The following is an 18,929-nucleotide window of genomic DNA, read 5'->3' as shown; positions in this document are numbered from 1 at the left end:
TTCTAAGCATGTTCTATGTACTTGGCTGTGACATTCAGAGCAGAGGATTTTTCATGCTGCAAAAAAAAGTTTCTTAACTACATCCTGAACAGTAAACCGAGGTTGCATCATTGCATATTTTTAAGTCCCACTTTGTGAGCTCCAAAACTGAATCTGGAGTTGTAACACATGGGGAAAAAAACTTGATTTGCATCAGCTTGTTTCCCGTTATTTACGAGGAGTTCCGCATGAGAAACGTAAATTGTCGTTTAGACTACTGACATGCACCATTTACATGGCTGGAATTCCATTTGCTTCACCTTACAATTTTGCTGGTCATCTAATAGAGCCAAAAAATTTCGTCACATGAATCAGGGCCACAACGGAGCTTTCAGCTTCAATGTGAAACACAAGGCAAGACATAAAAAATAAGTAAAATAAAAAAAAAAACAGTGATACAGTCTGCTGTGAATTGTAAACAGACCCAGTTTTCACTGCTTTTCAGCTCTGTTAAATGTAGTGTTGTGTACCGCCATGTATGGATTGATTTAGCCGTACATTTAAAAGTAATTCTTCCCTAATTGCTAAAAAAAAAAAAAAGTTAACAGTATTTTTTTTTTCGTTTGCTTGTTTGGTTTTGTAAATTAACATACAGACGACAAAACTGTAATAGGCCTATTGGCTTTTGCGCTATGACAATTCTTGCGCCCTGTGACAGTTTAGAAACATGAAATACCAAATATTAAATATGAAATATTACTAAATGCCTTGTGTATCGCTTTGTATAATTGTACGAAAACGTAATCTTATTTTTCTTAAAGTTACGCCGACCGGGATAGTCAGATGATACCAAGTGAATGGAAATTTGGACCGTCAAAGCGACCACTCAGTTCATTTATTTCATATCAGAAATGAGTACAATTTTCAGGACATGTACAAATGAGCTGATTGTGCTGAGTACATTGCATAAGAGAGCGGAAGAAAAAAGTTTAGCTTTGGGGAGATTAATCGCACTGTCATATCGTGCAAGACTTGCAATAATTATCAAGCCTTTATCTGTAGGCAACTTGACATTCGCAAGAGATGGGCATCTATCCACACTGAAAAAGAAGTGCGAGCGATCTGCTGTGTGTTCACAGCGAATGGTTCACTTGTGAAAAGATTAATTTCTTTTTATGTGTCCTCCACATTTTATACTTCTTGCTTTTGTCAGCATACTCTTCATGAAGTGACGATGAAAAATGACATATGTTCACTGGAATATTTATTTTCTTTTATCAATTGCTCTTACCTAATTGTAATTGCTGGTCTGCGAATATTGCGGCTCAGCAAGGTAAGTTTGCAGAAACTAACAAATTGTTTATTTGCAGTTCAACGATATCACAATTGTTTCACAACACTGAAAGGAAAATGAAAATGAACTGAATGTGAGGCAACTTCATTTGAAAGCAGAGCCAAAACTGCATGGACTTACGCGCAAGAGGCAGACATGCAAAGAGCTGTACATCGTTATGAAATTTAAACATAACGGGGCAGTCAAACCGTTGTCTTCATTACTGAAACAGCTTTTTGTCCTCGCTTCTGTCATTTACTAACAGACATAGAAATACAAAAAATGAATGCATATTTTTATTACTTACGCTTTCAGCGGATTCTGAATGACAGTCGCCATTTTGCAACACTGTAACACAATATTCCAAATCTCAGAGTTCTCTGGGACCCCTATGAAAAACAACCAATACGGACTCCACTGTCCTGCACTTTGTCCAATGCAACACAAGAATTCAGAAATCAGGCGTGGCTTGTAAGAAAACTGTCAAAATCGTTTGAAAACGTTGCCCTGCTGTAGCTCTGCATGTACATACTAAAGACAGACCGAGCCATTGTTTTCATTGTTTAAAAAAAACAACAGTGACACTGAAATCTCTTAAGCGATGCCAGTAGCCTAAATTTAAAAAAAAAAAACGAAGACTCGAGCATTAACTATGGGAGTCGTTCTACTTTGTGTGTTCTGGATATTTAAATGTTTCAATTTAGTCATACGCATTTTACTGATAAAAATGTTCCTCCCTGAACAGTGGAAGCGTTTCCGACGATCATTCACTCATACAATAATTATGACGGAGTTATCAGCCACAAACACTCGTTGTTACAATTTTCAACCATATGAACATTATAGTACCACAAATTAAAGCATTCATATAAAATACAAGATAACAAAATTCGTTTAATGGTGGTTATTATGTTTGCTTTAACGTAAAATGCATCTTTCGGGTATTTCTGCTGTTGCCCACAGCAAACAAAGCAACCTGTGCAAATGATTCACACAAATGATAACATATTCACAAATAATCTGCTTTTCTCCACGCAAAGTGATAGATGTGAACTATATCCAATCGCGCCCTACGAGAGGTCCACTCGCCAATGAACTATCAAAAGGCGGGTGCTCTATATGTCACGTGAACGGTCAACTTTTTGTCGTAGGTCGCAGACAGGAAGGAGTTTACGGGGTAAAAAAGCTCGTGGTGGCATGTTAGAAGCAGTCTCTTATCTTTAGTATTGTCAGAGGATTACCAGTCTCTATTATGTTTATTCAATAAATGCAAAATCTAACTGTGTTAAACCACTATATTCTGTAGCCTGCAGCTCTATCCGTGTGTAATGCTGATTTGAGAACTTAGCTTGCTAGCTCGCTCACAGTATCCAGTTGGTTCACTTCTACAAATCTGTGATGTTTGCGTGCTCAGGTCAGTCATCAGAACTCGTGTTTGACAAGACGAACGGTGAGCAGTCACTCGGCTTCAGCGTACAGATTTAACTGAACTCTTCTGAAATCTTCATTCTTGTGTATTCTTCGAAACTGTCACGCGGGGTCGCAGAGTGTTTTGTGAAACTGTTTATCTGGGACGGAAACAGCCGACACACTATTATGACACATGAGAGGCAGTTATGAAGAGAGGAAACTGGCGAGCCAGAGGCCGGGACCGCCGCTGGCGTCGCCATCGTTCGGGTTGGCAAAGGGACATTTCAGAAAACACAACCCAGGACCATGGGTAGCTACAGAATATCTCTTACAACTCATCACTACATACAAAATACTTCACAACATACACATTTAGCTAGGATTAAGGTAGAATATCAAGCTCAGTCTCCAGGTATTTAGCTGTTGGCTGACGTTGTTGTATCGCTGGTTTGCACACAATTATGCATCTCACATCTTATAACACAGAATTGGTGTGTTGTTGAACTGATGTGGTATTTATAATGTGTTTGTAATTAAAATTGCCATTCAGTAATTCATATTAGAGGTGTGTGTGTGTGTATGTGTATGTCTGTCTCTGTCTATCTGTGTGTGTGTATGAGAGAGAGGGAGATAGAATGAGGATATGACAGCCCTCATGATCATGTTTCATTCTTTTTGTAGTGATGACCGGAGAGCAGCAACTCCATCTCTCACCACTCCAGGCTGTAGTTCAGCACCTGACCCAGGTTCATCATCATCCAGAACCAGTGCACCTGCTCCAGGTCAGCTCTCACTGCATTATCTGCATCTGGCTCTTTCAGTGTTTCACAGTGCAGCATCTATCAGTCACCATCCTGAGGCCTCTAATATTCCATACCATTTCACTCAGAGCTGCCAGGTTTTTACTTTGACCCGGAGAAGAACCGTTACTTTCGTCTGTTGCCTGGACACAATAACTGTAACCCCTTGACAAAAGAGATGTTACAAGCCAAGGAGCAAGAGCGAAAGAGGTCCGCTCTCTTGGCTGAGGATGAGGGCCCTAAAAAGGTGAGCATAAAGTCAGTGGTAATAACCTTGTTGTTCTCCTATACAGTAAGCTGTATGTATCAGTGGCTGTACTCTTAAACTATAAAGTCATGTCATGGCCTTGTGATCTTGCTACTGCTGAATTGGCTGTCTGAAAGATTAAGGATAACAGCTCTGTTAGGATTGCTCATACTCTTCACAAACAACAGTATGCACAAAGGAGAAGGGAGGACTCTCCTTTGGAGTACTGGTTTGGGCCAGTGCATTACTGTCAAAGCATCAGAAACAATGGTTTGTCTGAATATTCACACCAGTGTCCATTGCCATGTAGAAAGCACCAAGATCGGGACTGAACTCGACGCTGCTGTTGCACAAGAGACATCTGGGATTGCTTCCCCTGAGCTCCTATTGCAGGTACTGTTATCACAGTGACCCCCTGGTCATAATCTATTGACGTGCACTCATTAAAACCACAACCAGCTGAATCAGTCATTATGGCAGAGTAGGGTTATAGTTTTATTCCAGACAGATTTGGAATCCAAGCTGACAAGAGGTCATTCACAAGTGATGTATTGTTTAATGAATTCGACTGTAGTGAGTGAGTGATTTTTGGGTTGGTAAACAATATTGTTATTGTTGTTTTCCCCTTCACATAGCCAAAAAATTTAGCAGCGCTTTGCAATGGCAGTGGTTTATTCTTAATCCAATACTAAGATGTTAGTGCATAATTGATGCAGTCTCTACAGTTTATTTGTCACAATACCATGGTGGTTGGCATCTGTGCAGTCTCAACAGGAAGAGTGGTCTGTGGCTGACCTTCCTGTCTCTCTCTCTCTGATTCTGTCTCTGTCTTGCTGTTCAGATTGATTCATGAGGTGAAAGTCAGTGGGATGAGACGACACAAGCTGGAGGTGCAGAGTTCTGATTCCAGCAGCCCAAACACGGACAACTTTCGCCTGATTGTGGTGAGCACCCGCAACAGTCTCACACAGAAGGATAACTGAATTAACGGTTTTATGACATAAAAAGATGGAGGAGAGCAAACTTAAAATTTAATTGAAATGGTTATTTTGTGGAAAAAAAGTCTAATTTTAGTGTATTTTTAAAATCAGACCTATTTTTGATCTTAACCTCTCCCTGAATGACCTTCTTCAGGCGGATTCAGCATGCGAGCGTGTCTTCACCGTGAACGATGTCTCACACGGAGGCTGTAAGTACGGCATCATGAACTTCCGTGGGGGCAGAAAAGGAGCCTTGTCTGTGGAGATGTGTGATAACCTCTACTTCACCAATCGCAAGGTAAGGAACATGTTTTAGCACTGAAGGTTGAGAGAGAAGCCAAACGTCTTGACCAACCTGAATTGCTTATTGGAGTATACTTCTCTGTATTACACAGCTGCCTGTTACACTGTTGACACTGTAAACAACTTGCAGCTTGCATCATTCTCCATCCCTACTGTGTTAAGCCTCTACCCATATTTTTGCTTTGTCCATTCTGTGTGTTGGCTGGATTAGGTTCTGAGCTCTCACCCAACAATATAGCCTGCAGGGATGTAAACCATGTTTTTACTCACATTAACTTCAGCAGCTTCTACTGATTTGTAGGGAAACTCCATTAGAGTGTTTTATGTCAGAGTGAACTGATGAGTTTGCTAACCGCAAGTGCTTTGCTTAATAGTGGCCGTCTGAACACCAGTTACAGATCTGCGCTGTTTTGCAGGTGAACTCCATTTGCTGGGCTTCTGTGACACATTCAGATTCTCACGTCCTGTATCCTTCAGCCACCTCAGTTTGTGTCAAAAGGACAATCTGTATCTTAGATCCTTGAAACACATATTTTCACTGTTTCTGTAACACAATGAACTCTCTATTTAGCCAAGTTTGCGTAGTGTGTCATTGGGAATCTGTCAGGACTGTTTTGTGTTTTTCTGCAGTGCATATTACAATCAGTCCACTTGTTTTCTTGACTTCTCCCCATCAGATTATGTTTGGTGGGTATATCCCAAACTCCAGGCTGTGTGAGTTTACTACCAGCCTCCTTGTTTAGTAATTCTAATCCAGGTGAGAGAACCTCTGTGGTGCTTTTTTCAATTGAAATTCTTGAAGAGTTTTTTATGAGTTTGTATGAGTTTGGTGTGCTAAAATGTAAATGTTGCTTAAATGGCTTAGCTCACCGTTTTTCTCCTCTGTGAGCCAGACCAGCCTGGGATGCTGTGCAGTTTTAAGATCTCCACAGCCTGGTCTTGTGCCTGGTGTCTTAACCCACAGGCTGATAAGACATTCAGTACAGGTAAACATCTTGTTTTCATTTAACGTGTGTATGAACATGTATACGTGTGTGTGTGTGTGTGTGTGTGTGTGGAGGTGTGTGTGGAGGTGTGTGTATGTGTGTTTGTAATGTAACAGTGATTTTTGTGGCACTCCCAGGTCTCTCACGACACGTCATTGTGACTGACGCAGTAACAGGGAGGAGACAGACATATGGTATCGGCAGTGACGTTCTTGCACAACAGTTTGCCCTGAGGGTGAGTGATGTGTGCGATCGCTGCATTCTTGCCACTTTTTGTCACCACGCTACAAAACCTTTTGTTCACTTTGTAAAGTTAATTTTGACAGCAGCTGAGTAGCATCTATTGCCTTTCAAAATAAAATTAGCCTAAACACAAACCGGTTCCATTTTTGTCCTTTAATATGTGTGCCAAGAGAATTGTGTTTATACCCTTTATATGTAAAGGCAGTGTGCTAAATATTTTTATCATTGTAGAGATTTTCTGGCAGTTTGATTGAATCAGGTCCATGGTATGGGTGGTAGGTTGTAAGGTCTCAGAGGACGATCCTTTCTGGTCTCTGGTTTAAGTGTAAAATAACACATGTCACTCTCCAAGGCCCCTGTGCTGTTTAATGGCTGTCGCTCGGGGGAGATCTTCAGCATCGACCTCCGGCAGCGAGGTCGTCGAGACCACAGCTGGAAGGCCTGTCGTTTTCACCAAGACTCGGCCGTCACCTCCGTCCGCATTCTGCAGGATGAGAACTACCTCCTCGCTGCTGACATGCTGGGGAAGGTCTGTTGCTGATCATACCAACTTCATCGTCATTTATTTCCTCCATTAAGCCCACATGATTCTTTTTCATCTTCATTTGATTAGGACTAGCTTTTAGGTGTAAGACTAGCCCAGAGTAAGTGCACTCTGAATGAAGATTTAGCTGTCACTCAGAATATAATCTGGGTTAATCTCCAGACACAACAATGTGCATGACAGCAACAGCAAATTTCTCAATACCAATTTAGAATCCTATGAATGATGTAAAATTACAGACAGACTTTGTGAGAGCTTAGCGAGGTAACTGTAGGTGCCTGTGTGTGCTCTGTGTGTGTGTGTGTTCGCGCGCGTGCAGATTAAACTGTGGGACATCCGCGTAACCCGGCCAGTGAGGCAATACGAAGGTCACCACAATGAATATGCTTATCTACCCCTTCACGTCAGTGAGCCAGAGGGACTGCTGCTAGCAGGTAATGCTGTCCTCTAATGACTGTATGAGGCTTTTTGAGCTAATTACCCCAGAGTGACATGGAGAGGAGGAGGTGCAAGGTCATCTTTTGTAAATGGGTTTAATTCTTAATTGGCTTTAATATACAGTTTGAGCCCAGTTAGTGCTAATGAGTGGAAGCAACGCAATGGAACTGAGTCAGATCACATTGTTTTGTTTGTTTTGTTTTTTACCCTCTATGATTTTGAAAAGTATATATTGTATGAGATCAGTTGTCATTCATTAATTTGGGGGTTTCCTCTGAAAAATCCATGCAAATGAAAGACTTCACATCATTTGTGAAGTCCTCTGCCTCTCTATATTTTCCTCACATGCCGCTTTTCTTGATGTTGTCTCCCATCTGTGTTTGTGTTTTGTGGTGTCACAGTTGGGCAAGATTGCTATACCCGGATGTGGAGCCTTGGTGATGGGCATCTCCTCAGAACCATCCCTTCCCCACACCCTGCAGGGAAGGACTCCATACCCAACGTGGTGTTCTCCTCTCAGCTGGGCGGGCAGAGGGGTCTGCCTGGTCTCCTAATGGCCGTCCGTCATGACCTCTACTACTATCCATATAACAGCAACTACCAGGATGGACCTGTGGTGAAGACCTATGACTAGCTGAAAGCTCAGAGTAATGTTGAGCGAAAAATATCTTGAACAGGCTGTTTTTCATCTGTGGACTGTGGTGGTCACTTAGAGACTGATGAATCTATAAGCGGATCCATACTGGTAGGGATCTTTAAGCAGGTATACGCCAAGAATTTTGTTTTTGTTGCTCTTGGCCGTTAAGCCACATTTGTACTGTGATCTTCTTGAAATGATGATTTCCATAAGTGCAATTTATGAACTGGGGATTTTAAAGGACTTCAAATATGCTGCAAAACATTTTAGAAAAACTTGAAAAAGAAAAAAAATCTATTTTTGCCGATGTAGTCAATGTAGTATTAGTGACAATGATGAAAGTGTCAATAAATCATGAACTTCTTGTAGGAGGAAACTGTGCAAACAAACTGAACCTCAAATTTCAGTAAATGCAAACACATGCTTACGTAAACTCAAAAACAAAAACACACAAACACTTCATAGAGAAACTCAAGTTTCATTTTTAATTGGCATACAAGGTGCAGATTACAGAGTTATTGATATTCAGTTCTCTTACATCCATTTCAGTCAAGTTCATTTGTCCTAACATTACGCCGCACTGAGAAAGTTCATCTAAGGTTCATTAGACGACAAAGCTTATTTTGCCAGGAAACAATGTTAACAGACAATTATCTAAACCTTGTATCCTGGGACTAAGTGAAAGCAGCTACTACATTAATGATATTTGTAATAGACATTGTCATAGATGATTATCCTATAATGGATTATAATAATGTCATCAGGAGCATTACAGACTGTTAGCAAACAGCGTCATTATGGCTTAGCGTTAGTCGGTCCACAACGTGATCACGTGACTCTGCAACAGTGGTTCATAATCATTACAAAAAAAAAGTCTTTTTTAAAAATCTAGAAAAAAAATTGCTTCCATATCGTCAAATGCACATCTGTTATAAAATAAATGATAAAAAGTGTTTAAATTATATAAATCAGCATCAGACTATTTTGAATATGACCATTGGCTCATCACTATGTCAATGGTCAGGTAATTACAGCAATGAGAAGGACTGACTCCAAAATCAAGGGTGGAAAAATTAAAAGAAAAGGAATGCAAAACACTAAGAGCATCATGGGGTACGAATTCTCAAAAACAAACAAACAAAAAAAACGAGACAGTGGCATTGTCTGTAGTGACCAGGGCAACGGAAGGACATAAAACTATAACAATTTATCATGGGTTTGTTAGTTTTATGTATATAAAAAAAAAAAAACTTTGTTCACCTGCTCAGCAAGTATCTTGGCATTGTGCTTCCTGTGCTAGCTAAGTTAATCTACAGCTGTTTATCCCCTTGAGAAGCAGTGGATTGTCAAAGGTTTCCCATGTGAGATTTAGTGGCAGCCAAAAGTTCTGTGTAGTCATGTTTGTCTTTCTGAATGTAGAATTGGGCAGAGAAGCCTAAAGTAAGGGCTGAAACACTAATAGGGATGTCATGTACATGAAGAGATGCTAAATTTTGTCGTAAAAGGCAAAGTTGTTCCTCTTGCTCAACAAGATGGACAGTTCTTAATAACCAAGGTGCCTCCATCCCTCAAGTCTGGTATTTAAGCATTCCCATCTAAGAGCAGGGCATGGAGATGCCCTGCTAGTGTAATGTGCTTTCCAGCACTGGCCCAGCCCTTGCTAGAGGTCTCCAGGTTTCTGGTTGCAGCTGACACAAATTCGCACAGGGTGGTCCCAGCCCTTGGAGGGCACAGCACGACGGTCCGGAGAACACTCGTCACACACGCCCTGCCCGCAGGCACGGCAGTGGTGGATAGACAGACGGGCATTGAACTCGCGCTGGCATTGGTGGCAGCATCGAATGTCTTGGTCAGGTACCCAGTAGGTTGGGCGAGCTGCATCTTTGACCAGAGCTGGAACACACAAATCCGCACCCTCACACTAATGACAAAATCCAAAGGTGCACTACTCAAAATAGCACCCTGGTATTCTAATTTGTTATCATGTGTTCTGCTTCATGTTTTATACTGAAGAACCTGAACTTAGTAAAATCTATGACACTGTTCCAACCAAACAGCCCTGGATCAAACATAGAGGGACTTCTGAAATCACTCTGGGTAGTTCTGTTTAACCAATCACTGTTTGCGGTACCCTTCTCAAGCCACTGTAGGGCAGCATTTCTTCAACAAGAGCAAATGTTCAGACATTGCACTTGAATACAATAACCCATTTACATTTGCAATAGAATACAGCTAATTGGACTGGCCTTGTGATACTCTGGTAAATGTAGCTTTTCCAGCACTAAGTTCTGATTATCTAACAATGAACACTGTATCAATCTGTTGTGTCTTGTCCTTACGACAGTCATACTGCAGAGTTCCAATGGCAAAATATTCAAGAAAGTGTTGAAAGTACAAACCCAGAGGAATATCAATGGCAGTGGCCACAGCTCCTAGAGTGTTCTGTACTGCTTCTCCCACTTTTCTCGCTATCAGCGTCCCACCCCTCTCCTCCTCCTCCAGAGCTGCATCCAGGAGGTCTGAGCAAACATTTAGTATTACAAAGGAGAACCACCACTTCCAGTCATAGTAATGTTTGTTTAGGCCATAGTGTGACTGGTTAGTCTTACCTTCTGGGATGCCTCTGTTTTGAAAACAGGTGTCACAGACACGTACAGGCGCCAGTCCCCAGCCTCTTTCTGGGACAGGCCTGGTCTTGGAGGAGCAGCTGTCACAGAAGCCTTCCCCGCAAGCACGGCAGTGGTGTTTAGTGTCATTGTCCTTGAACCCCTCTCCACACTTATAGCAGTTCTGAAATGGGAAGGGAAAAAGTTACTCTTCTCTAACCAGGCTTTCTTAAGGAGTTTCCTTACTAAGTGTGGACATAGATACTCAAGACTCAAGATAGTAAAAACTGCTTTTCCATAACATTTGCATAATTGAATATCCCCTTTGCTTTCATGGAGTATCAGATGGATTCATTTGGATACTCACTAGGATGAGAGAGTTGGGCTTCCAGTATGGAGGGGCAATCTGATCTGTAAGCCAGGATGTCACAGCTTTAGCAGGCTTGACACTGAGTTCTGACACAGACTGGGCCATATAGTTGACCCCGTCCAAAAGTCTCTGGGCAGCGTTGTTATTGTCCTTAAGGAATCCATCTGACTATAAATGGACAGAAAGGAATATGAGGATTCTCAAATCCAGCACAGCACACAATTTTTTTGTGTGTGTGTGTGCATCAATAAAATTATCTGGGATTTCATAACTAACGGCCCTTTCCTCACCCCTGGCCAGATGTGCTGGATCTCAGTTCGGACCACTGTGTCAACAGGGTCCTGATTCCCATACCAGTATTTCCTGCTTCGGTAAATCACAGAGCAGTTTGGACATTCAATCACATACCTGGAAAAGACATTAAAAAACAATTAATCAGATAACATGAACTGCAGAAATCATAATCTGTATTTTACAGACAATGCTCCAGAAGCAATACTCACCCTGACCAGGCATATATGGCCAGACCAAACCAAGGTGAGTCAGAAGATGCTGTTGTCTTGGGAACCACAATCACCTCCTTACCACTCTCATAACAAGCCTGGAGGACCAAGCAGTGACAGGAGACATTAGACTGTGAGTGAGATGAGCTGATTCTGTGATGTTCGGCGGGGTGTCGGCCTACCTTGCAGGTGTAGATGCGGTTGTCATACTGAGGAGAGTAGCGGCAGCGGTGCTTCGCCTCATGAGCCACGCCTTCTCGCAGGTGGTTCATGCTATTCTTGCAGCCGGCACTGATGAGACATATGTTGGTTATTAAGTCAGAATCAGCTTGCTGCGAAAACTTTAGCAAATCTTTATACCCTTCATTGACCTGAGTAAAAAGACTGAGCAGCATAAAAAAAACACTGAGAACAAAAGCTCCCCAGTTGTCAATTGGCTGTCCAACTATGGAAGTGTTCTTCAAACAGAACATAAGAGTTGGATGAGTAGTTGTGAGGAGCGAGCCTGAGAAGACCTCGTGAGGACTGCAAACTCACCCACAGCTGAGACAGATGCTTGAGCAGGTAAAGTATTCATCTGGAAAGAAGGAGTTGCTGGCCAGGTGCTCGTCGGGTATTTCTCCACTAAAACGTTCACTCAATGCCTGAGAAGAAGAGACAGTCAGATTTGATGGCCAAATCAAATTAATGACAATGGATTAAAATATCTCCCTCTTAACCATTTTTGAATTTTCAAAATGTTTATACCAAAAAATTTTCTATTTGCATCAGCTTTGGGAAGAATATTATGCCAGCAGAGTGGCTACTTCACCTTTTTTTTGTCAAAACATTTGATGTATACAAATGTGTGGGGGTACTCCAAGAGACATTTGGGTATAGATTGACTCAAAATTATTGCACTCCTTCAGAATGATAAGTATTCTCGCCACAGAATGTGAAAAAACGTACTTTGAATACCTAAAGAACAGGACAGGTCAAAGAAAAGTATACCTGCAGGGCTTTAAAGATGACTTTGGCAGAGCGTGGAGAGCGTGTGGTGTTGTTTTCCAGCTGCTGCTCTATACTGCGAAGCAGGCCACTGAAATCAGTGGGGGGGTTATATGTGCGTGTCCCTCTGTACTGAATGGAGCTGAAGGCCTCAGGGAAGAGCCCCAGCTTGCGAAAGCGCTCTTGCAAAAGTCGCTCAGCAGACTCTGATGGTTTGTCTTCAAAGAGGAACCAGTCATAAACATAGATGAGGCTTCAATACATCATTAAATGGGAGTAGTTGACAACAGGGTTGCAACACTCAAGTATTTCAAGTTATGAACCTTAAATGCCATTTGCATACAACTCTTTTTTTCTCTAATGCTTTAAAGTCTGAGATGGTAAACTTCAGCAATGTACTACGCTTTGATAAATTCCAAGTAGACCATATGTGGTCTGGGTCACTAATCAAAATCATATTGATGTAACTACCAGAATCAGTTCTGGAGGCCCAAACTACGACTCACCTGAGCCAAGCAACTTGGTGTGGACGGTCTCATGGAAGATGATCACAGCTGGACCGAGTGTGGACAAAGGTACATCTAAGCCACACCGTGCAGTGGTGGCTTTCAGCTCCTTTGTGAAGTGCTTCAAGTAAGCATCTGAAGCATCCCCCAGGAACTTGAACAGGTCGTCGTGGAGTCTATCAGCATGCGTGCGGTAGATTACCAGGTCAGAAACAGCCAACACCTTCAACAGGAGACGGGTTCTCTGCCCCTGGTTTGCTCCAGCACCAAGAAGGCCCTCAGTATCCACCACTACTACATTGTGGACAGGATCCAGTGCTGCCCACACCCCAACGGTACAGGACTCCTGGGTAGGAGATGTCTTGAAGACCTCCCGGCCAAGGAAGAAAGTGTGATTGAGTGTGTGGGATTTACCTTCCCCCGTGTTACCAAAGATGGACACCACTTTCAGGAGCTCCTCAGGACTGCAACCAAGTCTCTTTACAAAGTCATCCTCATCCTTTACCTGGTCAGAGTCAGACACATTGAGACTAAGTGCTACCACAAAACTGAAATGCACATTTCATACAAGAGTAAATCTTAAATATGTGATGGGAAACTGGACATTGCTAGACATCACCTGCATTTCCTCTTTCTCATCCACCAGGAGGAAACTGCTAATCTTTTCCAGTTTAACTTTCATGGCCTCTAACTCTGCATCGCCAGCACACGTGCTCTTTTCAGGGGGTTTGGAGGGAGGATACTGAGTTAGAGGATGTTTCCTTTTGTTGACCCCACTGTGCGTTCGTTTCTGACAGTCTAGACAGAGATTTATTTTGCAGCCTTGGCAACGAACCACTGCCCTCATTCGACCACCGTTAACTGGACTCCCGCTCTCCCCCTTGCAGGAATCACAGAAGGGCACGTGACCGGGTGCAATTCGAATTCGATCGTGGTTCCTCATGCGTTCCTGACGATGCAGTTCTAGCTCGCAGCGAACGCACTGCAAGCTCCCACACTCGTCACACTCGTAGGCAGCTTCATCTGAGCCGCCGCACGCATAACTTTCCTGACAAACCAGTATGGTATTCATCCCCTTTTCCACTAACGGACCCTGTCCACTCATTCTATATAGATGCGTCCTTCGTCGGGGCACGTGAAAGAGGACTGAAAACAATCACCCAATCCTCTAATGTACCTTGTAACCTGAAAATTAGTTATCTATTTATTTTACTCTCATTGAATGATAGTTTGAGATCGAGATCATATCACGTGGGTAGCATAAAATATCCTTACTTGTTTAATATTTATGAATATGCTTACACAATTGTAAAATAAATATCAGTTCTGCACTGTGATGTAACGATGGCACTGGACAAAGTCGAATATCGAAAAAGTAAATTAGCACGTAACACGGAAAATGAAATTCTTCGTTCAAAAAATCAATTACCCTACACCAAAGAAAAAGGATTATTCTGCGCTAAATTAAAAAATTAGCTGTATCAAATAGCTGCTTCAAAAGGCATGTTCAGTGCGGACTATTAATAGATAGATTGACCTGGGTCATTCGAGCTGCCTTGAATTACTATCTAGGTTGCGACCCGTTTTAATAATTCACAGATACGACATGTAAGGAATCACAATCACCGGCTAATTAATCGTTTATCATATAGTCAAAACATTGCGAATAAAAACCATATTTGCAAAGCTCATTCACAGGCAGTCTACCTGCACTGTTTATGTGTTGAGCCAAGTTATTGTTCGACAAGCTAACTGCATTAGCACACAGGTCAGTTAGCGAATAACATGTCTACTGTTGCATAAAGACAGATTTATCATTACCGTTTAAAACTGACAGCAAAGTTAAGTTAAACTGTATATCAGTTTAAGAACGTCCTCAAGTACGTTTATCCAACAACAACCACTCGCCCAGCAAAAGCGTTGACCTACTGAACAACATTAGCCACGAATTGCATGAAAATCAAAATCTTGTTTGCCAAACTATCCTCCACCTGTATTACACGAATTGATTGCAACAACCTTTTAACATAAATAGTACAGCACCGAGCCGGTTGGGGGAAAAGGACCACTGTTTTCAACCAGCTTCTAAAAATGATGTCCCCGGTAGGTTTTCGTGGATGTTGCCAAGTTAGATCAGCTGATCGGCTTGTTTTCAATCTGAGGTCAAAGGTAATCCGACGAGATGTGCTATGGGAAACGTGGTATAAATGTCTTTGTATGTACAAGATGGCGTTCTTGTACTGTTAACCAAAAGTACATTTGATGCCTTTCAGTGTGCGTATGTCAGGGTCATTCATGACACCAGAGAAAGTTATTCTGAGTACTGTAGAACATTTCATGTGTGATTCTGCTCAGAGTCTTTAGAACTTGACTAAAACGTCAGAGTGGACGTACTCTTTTTCCCACAATGCAACATAAAGCTGTTGGGTCACCGAGCCTTTTGGAAATTGATGTCTCGATGTCATTCATGCTTCATAAGTCTCTACATTTTGCTTTTAACATCGTCCATTTATCATAGACTCCGTTTTTTATCTGTCAGTGTGCCGGTGGTTTACTAACAAACAGAAAAGCATAGAAAACATTGGCGTTATCTCTCCTTTACTGCTAGTTTGATGCTATGTTGTGACTGCTAAAGTTAACATAGTTGCAAACATGACTGATGAGAAATTCACGGATATTAATGGTAAGGCTATATCACTGAGTTGCCAGAATCATTCTCCGCTATGTAGAGAATTCACCGTAAGTTCAGCAAAGGTGTCCTTGCGGAAGATTATGGTGTATACTAGTGTGGTCTGGTTGTGTGCCTACACCTTGTTTTATTTCACAGAGGTAAGAAGACTTAAGTTTTCTCTCTCGCGCGCGCGTTTTTCTTTTCTTGAAAATCAGCGAGCCAGTCTATCTTTATTCAGCTAATATATCTTTTTCTCTCTACTTTAGAATACAGCCGTCCTGTCTAGTGGCATAATCATCACGTTGGTTGGAATGATGGTCCACATTCATTTCATTAAGGTGGACCACGAAACACTTCTCATCATTGGCTCACTGGGTGTGCAGATGTCCTCTTCTTATGCCTCTGGCAGGGAAAGCACAACATTTATCGAAATCAACAAGATCAAGGACATTGTAATCAATGAGGCCATTTATATGGTAAGTTAAAGTAATTTTCCTGTTCTTATGTTGATGTGGCTGTCATTGCATACATGTCAGCCACTCAATTGCCAGTGTATGAGGATTTTACAGTGACCTTTTTCCCCCCTCCAGCACAGTATCATATATTACCTCAGCATTTTGATTAAGGACCCCAACGAGCCTGAGTCAGTTGGCAGTGTTGTTCCTCTTTTCCAGGTAAATATCTGTATTATCTTTATTGCACACAAGTGGAGTGCATGGTTCAAAGTTTCATGAAAACATGACCCACTTTAAAACTAATATGTAACAAAGTAGAATTTTACATGATGTATAAGGACTCAGGCATTCTCACAGGACACAAATCACAGATTTTTGTAAACGTAACATTTTAAATTCTTCTCCCAGAGTTCAAAGCCCAGGCTGAATTGTTTGGTTAAAGTGTACAAGAGCTGCCAGGAGATTCTTGCACAGAGTTGATGGACACTGAGGTAAAAACCTGCACTCTTGAGCTTCTAGTTCTGTTACATGCTTTGAATATCTTTTTGACAACAGTATGCTCTTGTAGAAAGCATACATTACAGGTGATGTCATTTAGTTCCAGATTCTTCAGATGGACATAGCTTGACAGTGTCTTGAGGGAATGGAGGAGAGGAAAGTTTTCAAGATGACATCATAAGAAACCTTGTGATGAGAGTGTGACTACACAGCTTTACAAACACGCCAATGACATCTTCCTTCCCCTGAAACTACATTGTAAATGTCAAATCCCCTGCCCTGAGGTACCTAAAGAAAGGATATTATGAACCTGTCCTGTGTCCGAGAAGTAAAACTTAGCTGCCTGACATTACACTGTATACCAAGAAGGATTATTTTCCTCATACAGAGTTATTTACTGTATACTGTAATCTTTCCAGTATTATGGATTTTGGAATAAAAACAGTGCTGTCACTGAATGCTGATTACTTATAGTCTACACGAGTCTGTAAAGAATTAAGGAAATAAAGTTTTCAAGAAGGATGACCTTGACCATTATTCTTTTTCTTTTGTTTCTGTCTTTTTTTAACCATTATCCAACAGAAAAGCTTGCTTTTCAGAATGTGTGTGTGTGTGTGTTAGTCTTGCCACTAGAGGGAAATATATGCCACTTTTTAGTCAAACTGAGAGTCAAGTTACACTGCCTGTGGACGAACAGTTATGATGTTTGTGTTGATTCATTGTTGTACATAAGCTTATGTTTCTTTGGGCCTGTTAATTTCCACAGTGCCACTCTACTGACATTTTTTCAGCATTAGTTATATCATTAGTCTGGAACCCTTGGTCCTCTGAGATGTTTTTTTTTTCCATCCTGTTCATCGTTGTGTCAGGTAATCTAAATACTTAAGATTGCACTGACATTAGTTGATCACTGATCTTGTTAGTGCAGAAATTCACCTCAACTCTAGTTTATAGTTTTGCACAGGTGCTAGCTAAAGGTTCTCTGAAACTTGCAGGGCCTGATATAATCACCACTGATATTTGGTCTCTTTGGGGATTAGGTTAATCCCTCTCCACCGCTCCTTGCTGGGACAACAGTAATTCATTGTGCCTCTCATTTTGTCAGGAAATATTTTCAGTCTCAAGAAGGCTAAGTCTATCACTTTCTACATGCATAGAGTTTCTCTCATCAGATTGATCTAAAAGCAATATGTTCCATTCAGCTGCTTTACATAACTTTCCACAGAATAGCCACCTCTGATCTGTTGTGATATGATCAACCACAAACCTAGAGTACATTTCCCGTATTGTTCCTTTCATAGGGGTTCAGTGGAATGTATTGTGTTGTCATTATTTAAAGCTATTATTCATAATTTTGCAATAATGTTTTCTCTTTACGTCTCTGTCTTGTGGCTAACACTTTCATCTTAAGATAGAGATCATGTATTTGTCACCTGCACATATGAAATGTAAAAGATTGCTGTGCGTGAAGTAGGCGCGTGTGAAGTAGGCACGGTGCTATTAAAGGCAAATAACAGCCAATGACACTCTTAATATCAGTAACACACAGACAGCTGTTGTGGGCTGTTTTCTTTGAACAGATGGAAGTTAGTCACATGAGTTCTAACTCACTGCAACTGAGTCATGTCAGTCAGTAACCCAGGTTGCTTTCGGTTTAAAGTTAAAACTGTGGTTCTATGACTGAGTGTTGGCTGGACAGACGTTGTGTTTATTCTAAAAATGCTGAGGTGTGCCAGTATAACAACAATATTTTTTTGATCATAACTTTAAAAGGATTTAGTTTATTTTTTGGATCCCATGTTCCACCCAAGTTTTTTTTTTTTTTTAAAATACCACTTTAGTTCCTTGTAAGCACCTTCATGTCTTTATACCCTGCTCAGGCTAAAGCAGTTATTCAGGTTCGAGAAAAAAACCAAAAGTCAAAGGAAAAACCCGTGCATGCGCCACATTTTGTTTACAGAAAGCAAGAGCTAATGCCTTCAGTGTTCAGTGGGAACATCAACAGTGATTAAGAGCTCACAGTTGCTCCAGCTCAGGAGTGCCCTTGTATCATGCCTGGACAAGAATAGACTGCTGAATTTGTCCAAAGGTCAGAGTTCAGAAGGCCCTTTCGTATCTCTTTGCTGCTTGTCCCACGCTGTCCTTTCCCCTTTTCTCTCAGTGACCATTTGGAGCTCTTAGCTCACGAATACCCTTCTTTTGGGCTCGCAAAAACAGCCCAAGGGGTGAAATTTCACGGGGCGGTCCGTTAGGCTGCTGTGAAGAGGCTGCCCTCCTGAGGGGATAATGATCCCCTCTGAGAGGTGTGAAACGCCCAGGAACTGGGACGGTGGAGGGGTATGGGTCCACACCTCAGCGCCCCCCTGAATAGACCTCATAAATATCACCTCTTCAATCATCTTCACCATGTCGCTCTCCTTGGATTTTCCCATC

At 41.6% G+C, this 18,929-nt stretch overlaps 4 protein-coding genes across 8 annotated transcripts in view; 2 read left to right on the top strand and 2 right to left on the bottom strand.

Annotated features, from left to right (window-relative positions):
- The window catches only part of dpf3 (double PHD fingers 3), a 29,863-nt gene extending 28,192 nt beyond the window's left edge, over window positions 1–1,671 (bottom strand). For all 3 annotated transcript variants that reach the window (XM_030771066.1, XM_030771067.1, XM_030771068.1), the window contains exon 1: window positions 1,620–1,671. In XM_030771066.1, coding sequence (XP_030626926.1) covers window positions 1,620–1,651 — 32 coding nt within the window. In that variant the 5' untranslated portion in view covers window positions 1,652–1,671. The remainder of the gene's footprint in view (window positions 1–1,619) is intronic.
- An 865-nt stretch (window positions 1,672–2,536) lies between these two features.
- Window positions 2,537–8,216, top strand: wdr21 (WD repeat domain 21). 2 transcript variants are annotated; one of them, XM_030771564.1, is made up of 13 exons: window positions 2,537–3,032; window positions 3,452–3,504; window positions 3,612–3,769; window positions 4,080–4,162; window positions 4,611–4,713; window positions 4,904–5,047; window positions 5,469–5,518; window positions 5,730–5,809; window positions 5,946–6,038; window positions 6,176–6,273; window positions 6,634–6,810; window positions 7,145–7,259; window positions 7,665–8,216. In XM_030771564.1, exons 1-13 carry the CDS (start codon window positions 2,929–2,931, stop codon window positions 7,895–7,897), a joined length of 1,491 nt encoding a protein of 496 aa, XP_030627424.1. In that variant the 5' UTR covers window positions 2,537–2,928; the 3' UTR covers window positions 7,898–8,216. The 2 variants fall into 2 exon arrangements, with proteins under 2 accessions (XP_030627424.1, XP_030627423.1); XM_030771563.1 differs by having other exon boundaries at window positions 3,404–3,504.
- An 813-nt stretch (window positions 8,217–9,029) lies between these two features.
- On the bottom strand, window positions 9,030–14,174 carry zfyve1 (zinc finger, FYVE domain containing 1). 2 transcript variants are annotated; one of them, XM_030771405.1, is made up of 11 exons: window positions 13,492–14,174; window positions 12,873–13,377; window positions 12,370–12,584; window positions 11,917–12,023; window positions 11,562–11,670; window positions 11,380–11,477; window positions 11,167–11,284; window positions 10,874–11,044; window positions 10,510–10,690; window positions 10,300–10,419; window positions 9,030–9,793 (listed from the first exon to the last, which is right to left on the bottom strand). In XM_030771405.1, exons 1-11 carry the CDS (start codon window positions 13,975–13,977, stop codon window positions 9,561–9,563), a joined length of 2,343 nt encoding a protein of 780 aa, XP_030627265.1. In that variant the 5' UTR covers window positions 13,978–14,174; the 3' UTR covers window positions 9,030–9,560. The 2 variants fall into 2 exon arrangements, with proteins under 2 accessions (XP_030627265.1, XP_030627266.1); XM_030771406.1 differs by having other exon boundaries at window positions 11,167–11,242.
- Window positions 14,175–15,320: 1,146 nt separating this feature from the next.
- Window positions 15,321–17,025, top strand: pigh (phosphatidylinositol glycan anchor biosynthesis, class H). Its single transcript, XM_030771982.1, has 5 exons — window positions 15,321–15,701; window positions 15,810–16,019; window positions 16,134–16,217; window positions 16,407–16,489; window positions 16,597–17,025. The coding sequence occupies exons 1-4, from the start codon at window positions 15,525–15,527 to the stop codon at window positions 16,476–16,478; spliced, it is 543 nt and encodes a 180-aa protein (XP_030627842.1). The 5' UTR covers window positions 15,321–15,524; the 3' UTR covers window positions 16,479–16,489; window positions 16,597–17,025.
- The last annotated feature ends 1,904 nt before the right edge of the window (window positions 17,026–18,929 follow it).

This window comes from Chanos chanos, chromosome 4 (genome assembly GCF_902362185.1).
Source record: "Chanos chanos chromosome 4, fChaCha1.1, whole genome shotgun sequence".
In the NCBI taxonomy this organism is placed as follows: Eukaryota; Metazoa; Chordata; class Actinopteri; order Gonorynchiformes; family Chanidae; genus Chanos; species Chanos chanos.
This window is presented reverse-complemented; position numbering and strand designations above follow the sequence as displayed.

Excerpts from the sequence above, each read along its gene's own strand:
- zfyve1 (XM_030771405.1), bottom strand. The coding sequence starts at position 13,977 with ATGAGTGGACAGGGTCCGTTAGTGGAAAAGGGGATGAATACCATACTG. Across the intron at positions 13,378-13,491 it reads ATGAGAAAGAGGAAATGCAG|GTAAAGGATGAGGATGACTT; the intron begins GTGATGTCTAGC and ends GACTCTGACCAG. Across the intron at positions 10,420-10,509 it reads AAACAGAGGCATCCCAGAAG|ACCTCCTGGATGCAGCTCTG; the intron begins GTAAGACTAACC and ends ATGTTTGCTCAG.
- wdr21 (XM_030771563.1), top strand. The coding sequence starts at position 2,929 with ATGAAGAGAGGAAACTGGCGAGCCAGAGGCCGGGACCGCCGCTGGCGT. Across the intron at positions 5,048-5,468 it reads TCTACTTCACCAATCGCAAG|GTGAACTCCATTTGCTGGGC; the intron begins GTAAGGAACATG and ends GCTGTTTTGCAG. Across the intron at positions 7,260-7,664 it reads AGAGGGACTGCTGCTAGCAG|TTGGGCAAGATTGCTATACC; the intron begins GTAATGCTGTCC and ends GTGGTGTCACAG.
- pigh (XM_030771982.1), top strand. The coding sequence starts at position 15,525 with ATGACTGATGAGAAATTCACGGATATTAATGGTAAGGCTATATCACTG. Across the intron at positions 15,702-15,809 it reads CCTTGTTTTATTTCACAGAG|AATACAGCCGTCCTGTCTAG; the intron begins GTAAGAAGACTT and ends TCTCTACTTTAG. Across the intron at positions 16,020-16,133 it reads TCAATGAGGCCATTTATATG|CACAGTATCATATATTACCT; the intron begins GTAAGTTAAAGT and ends TCCCCCCTCCAG.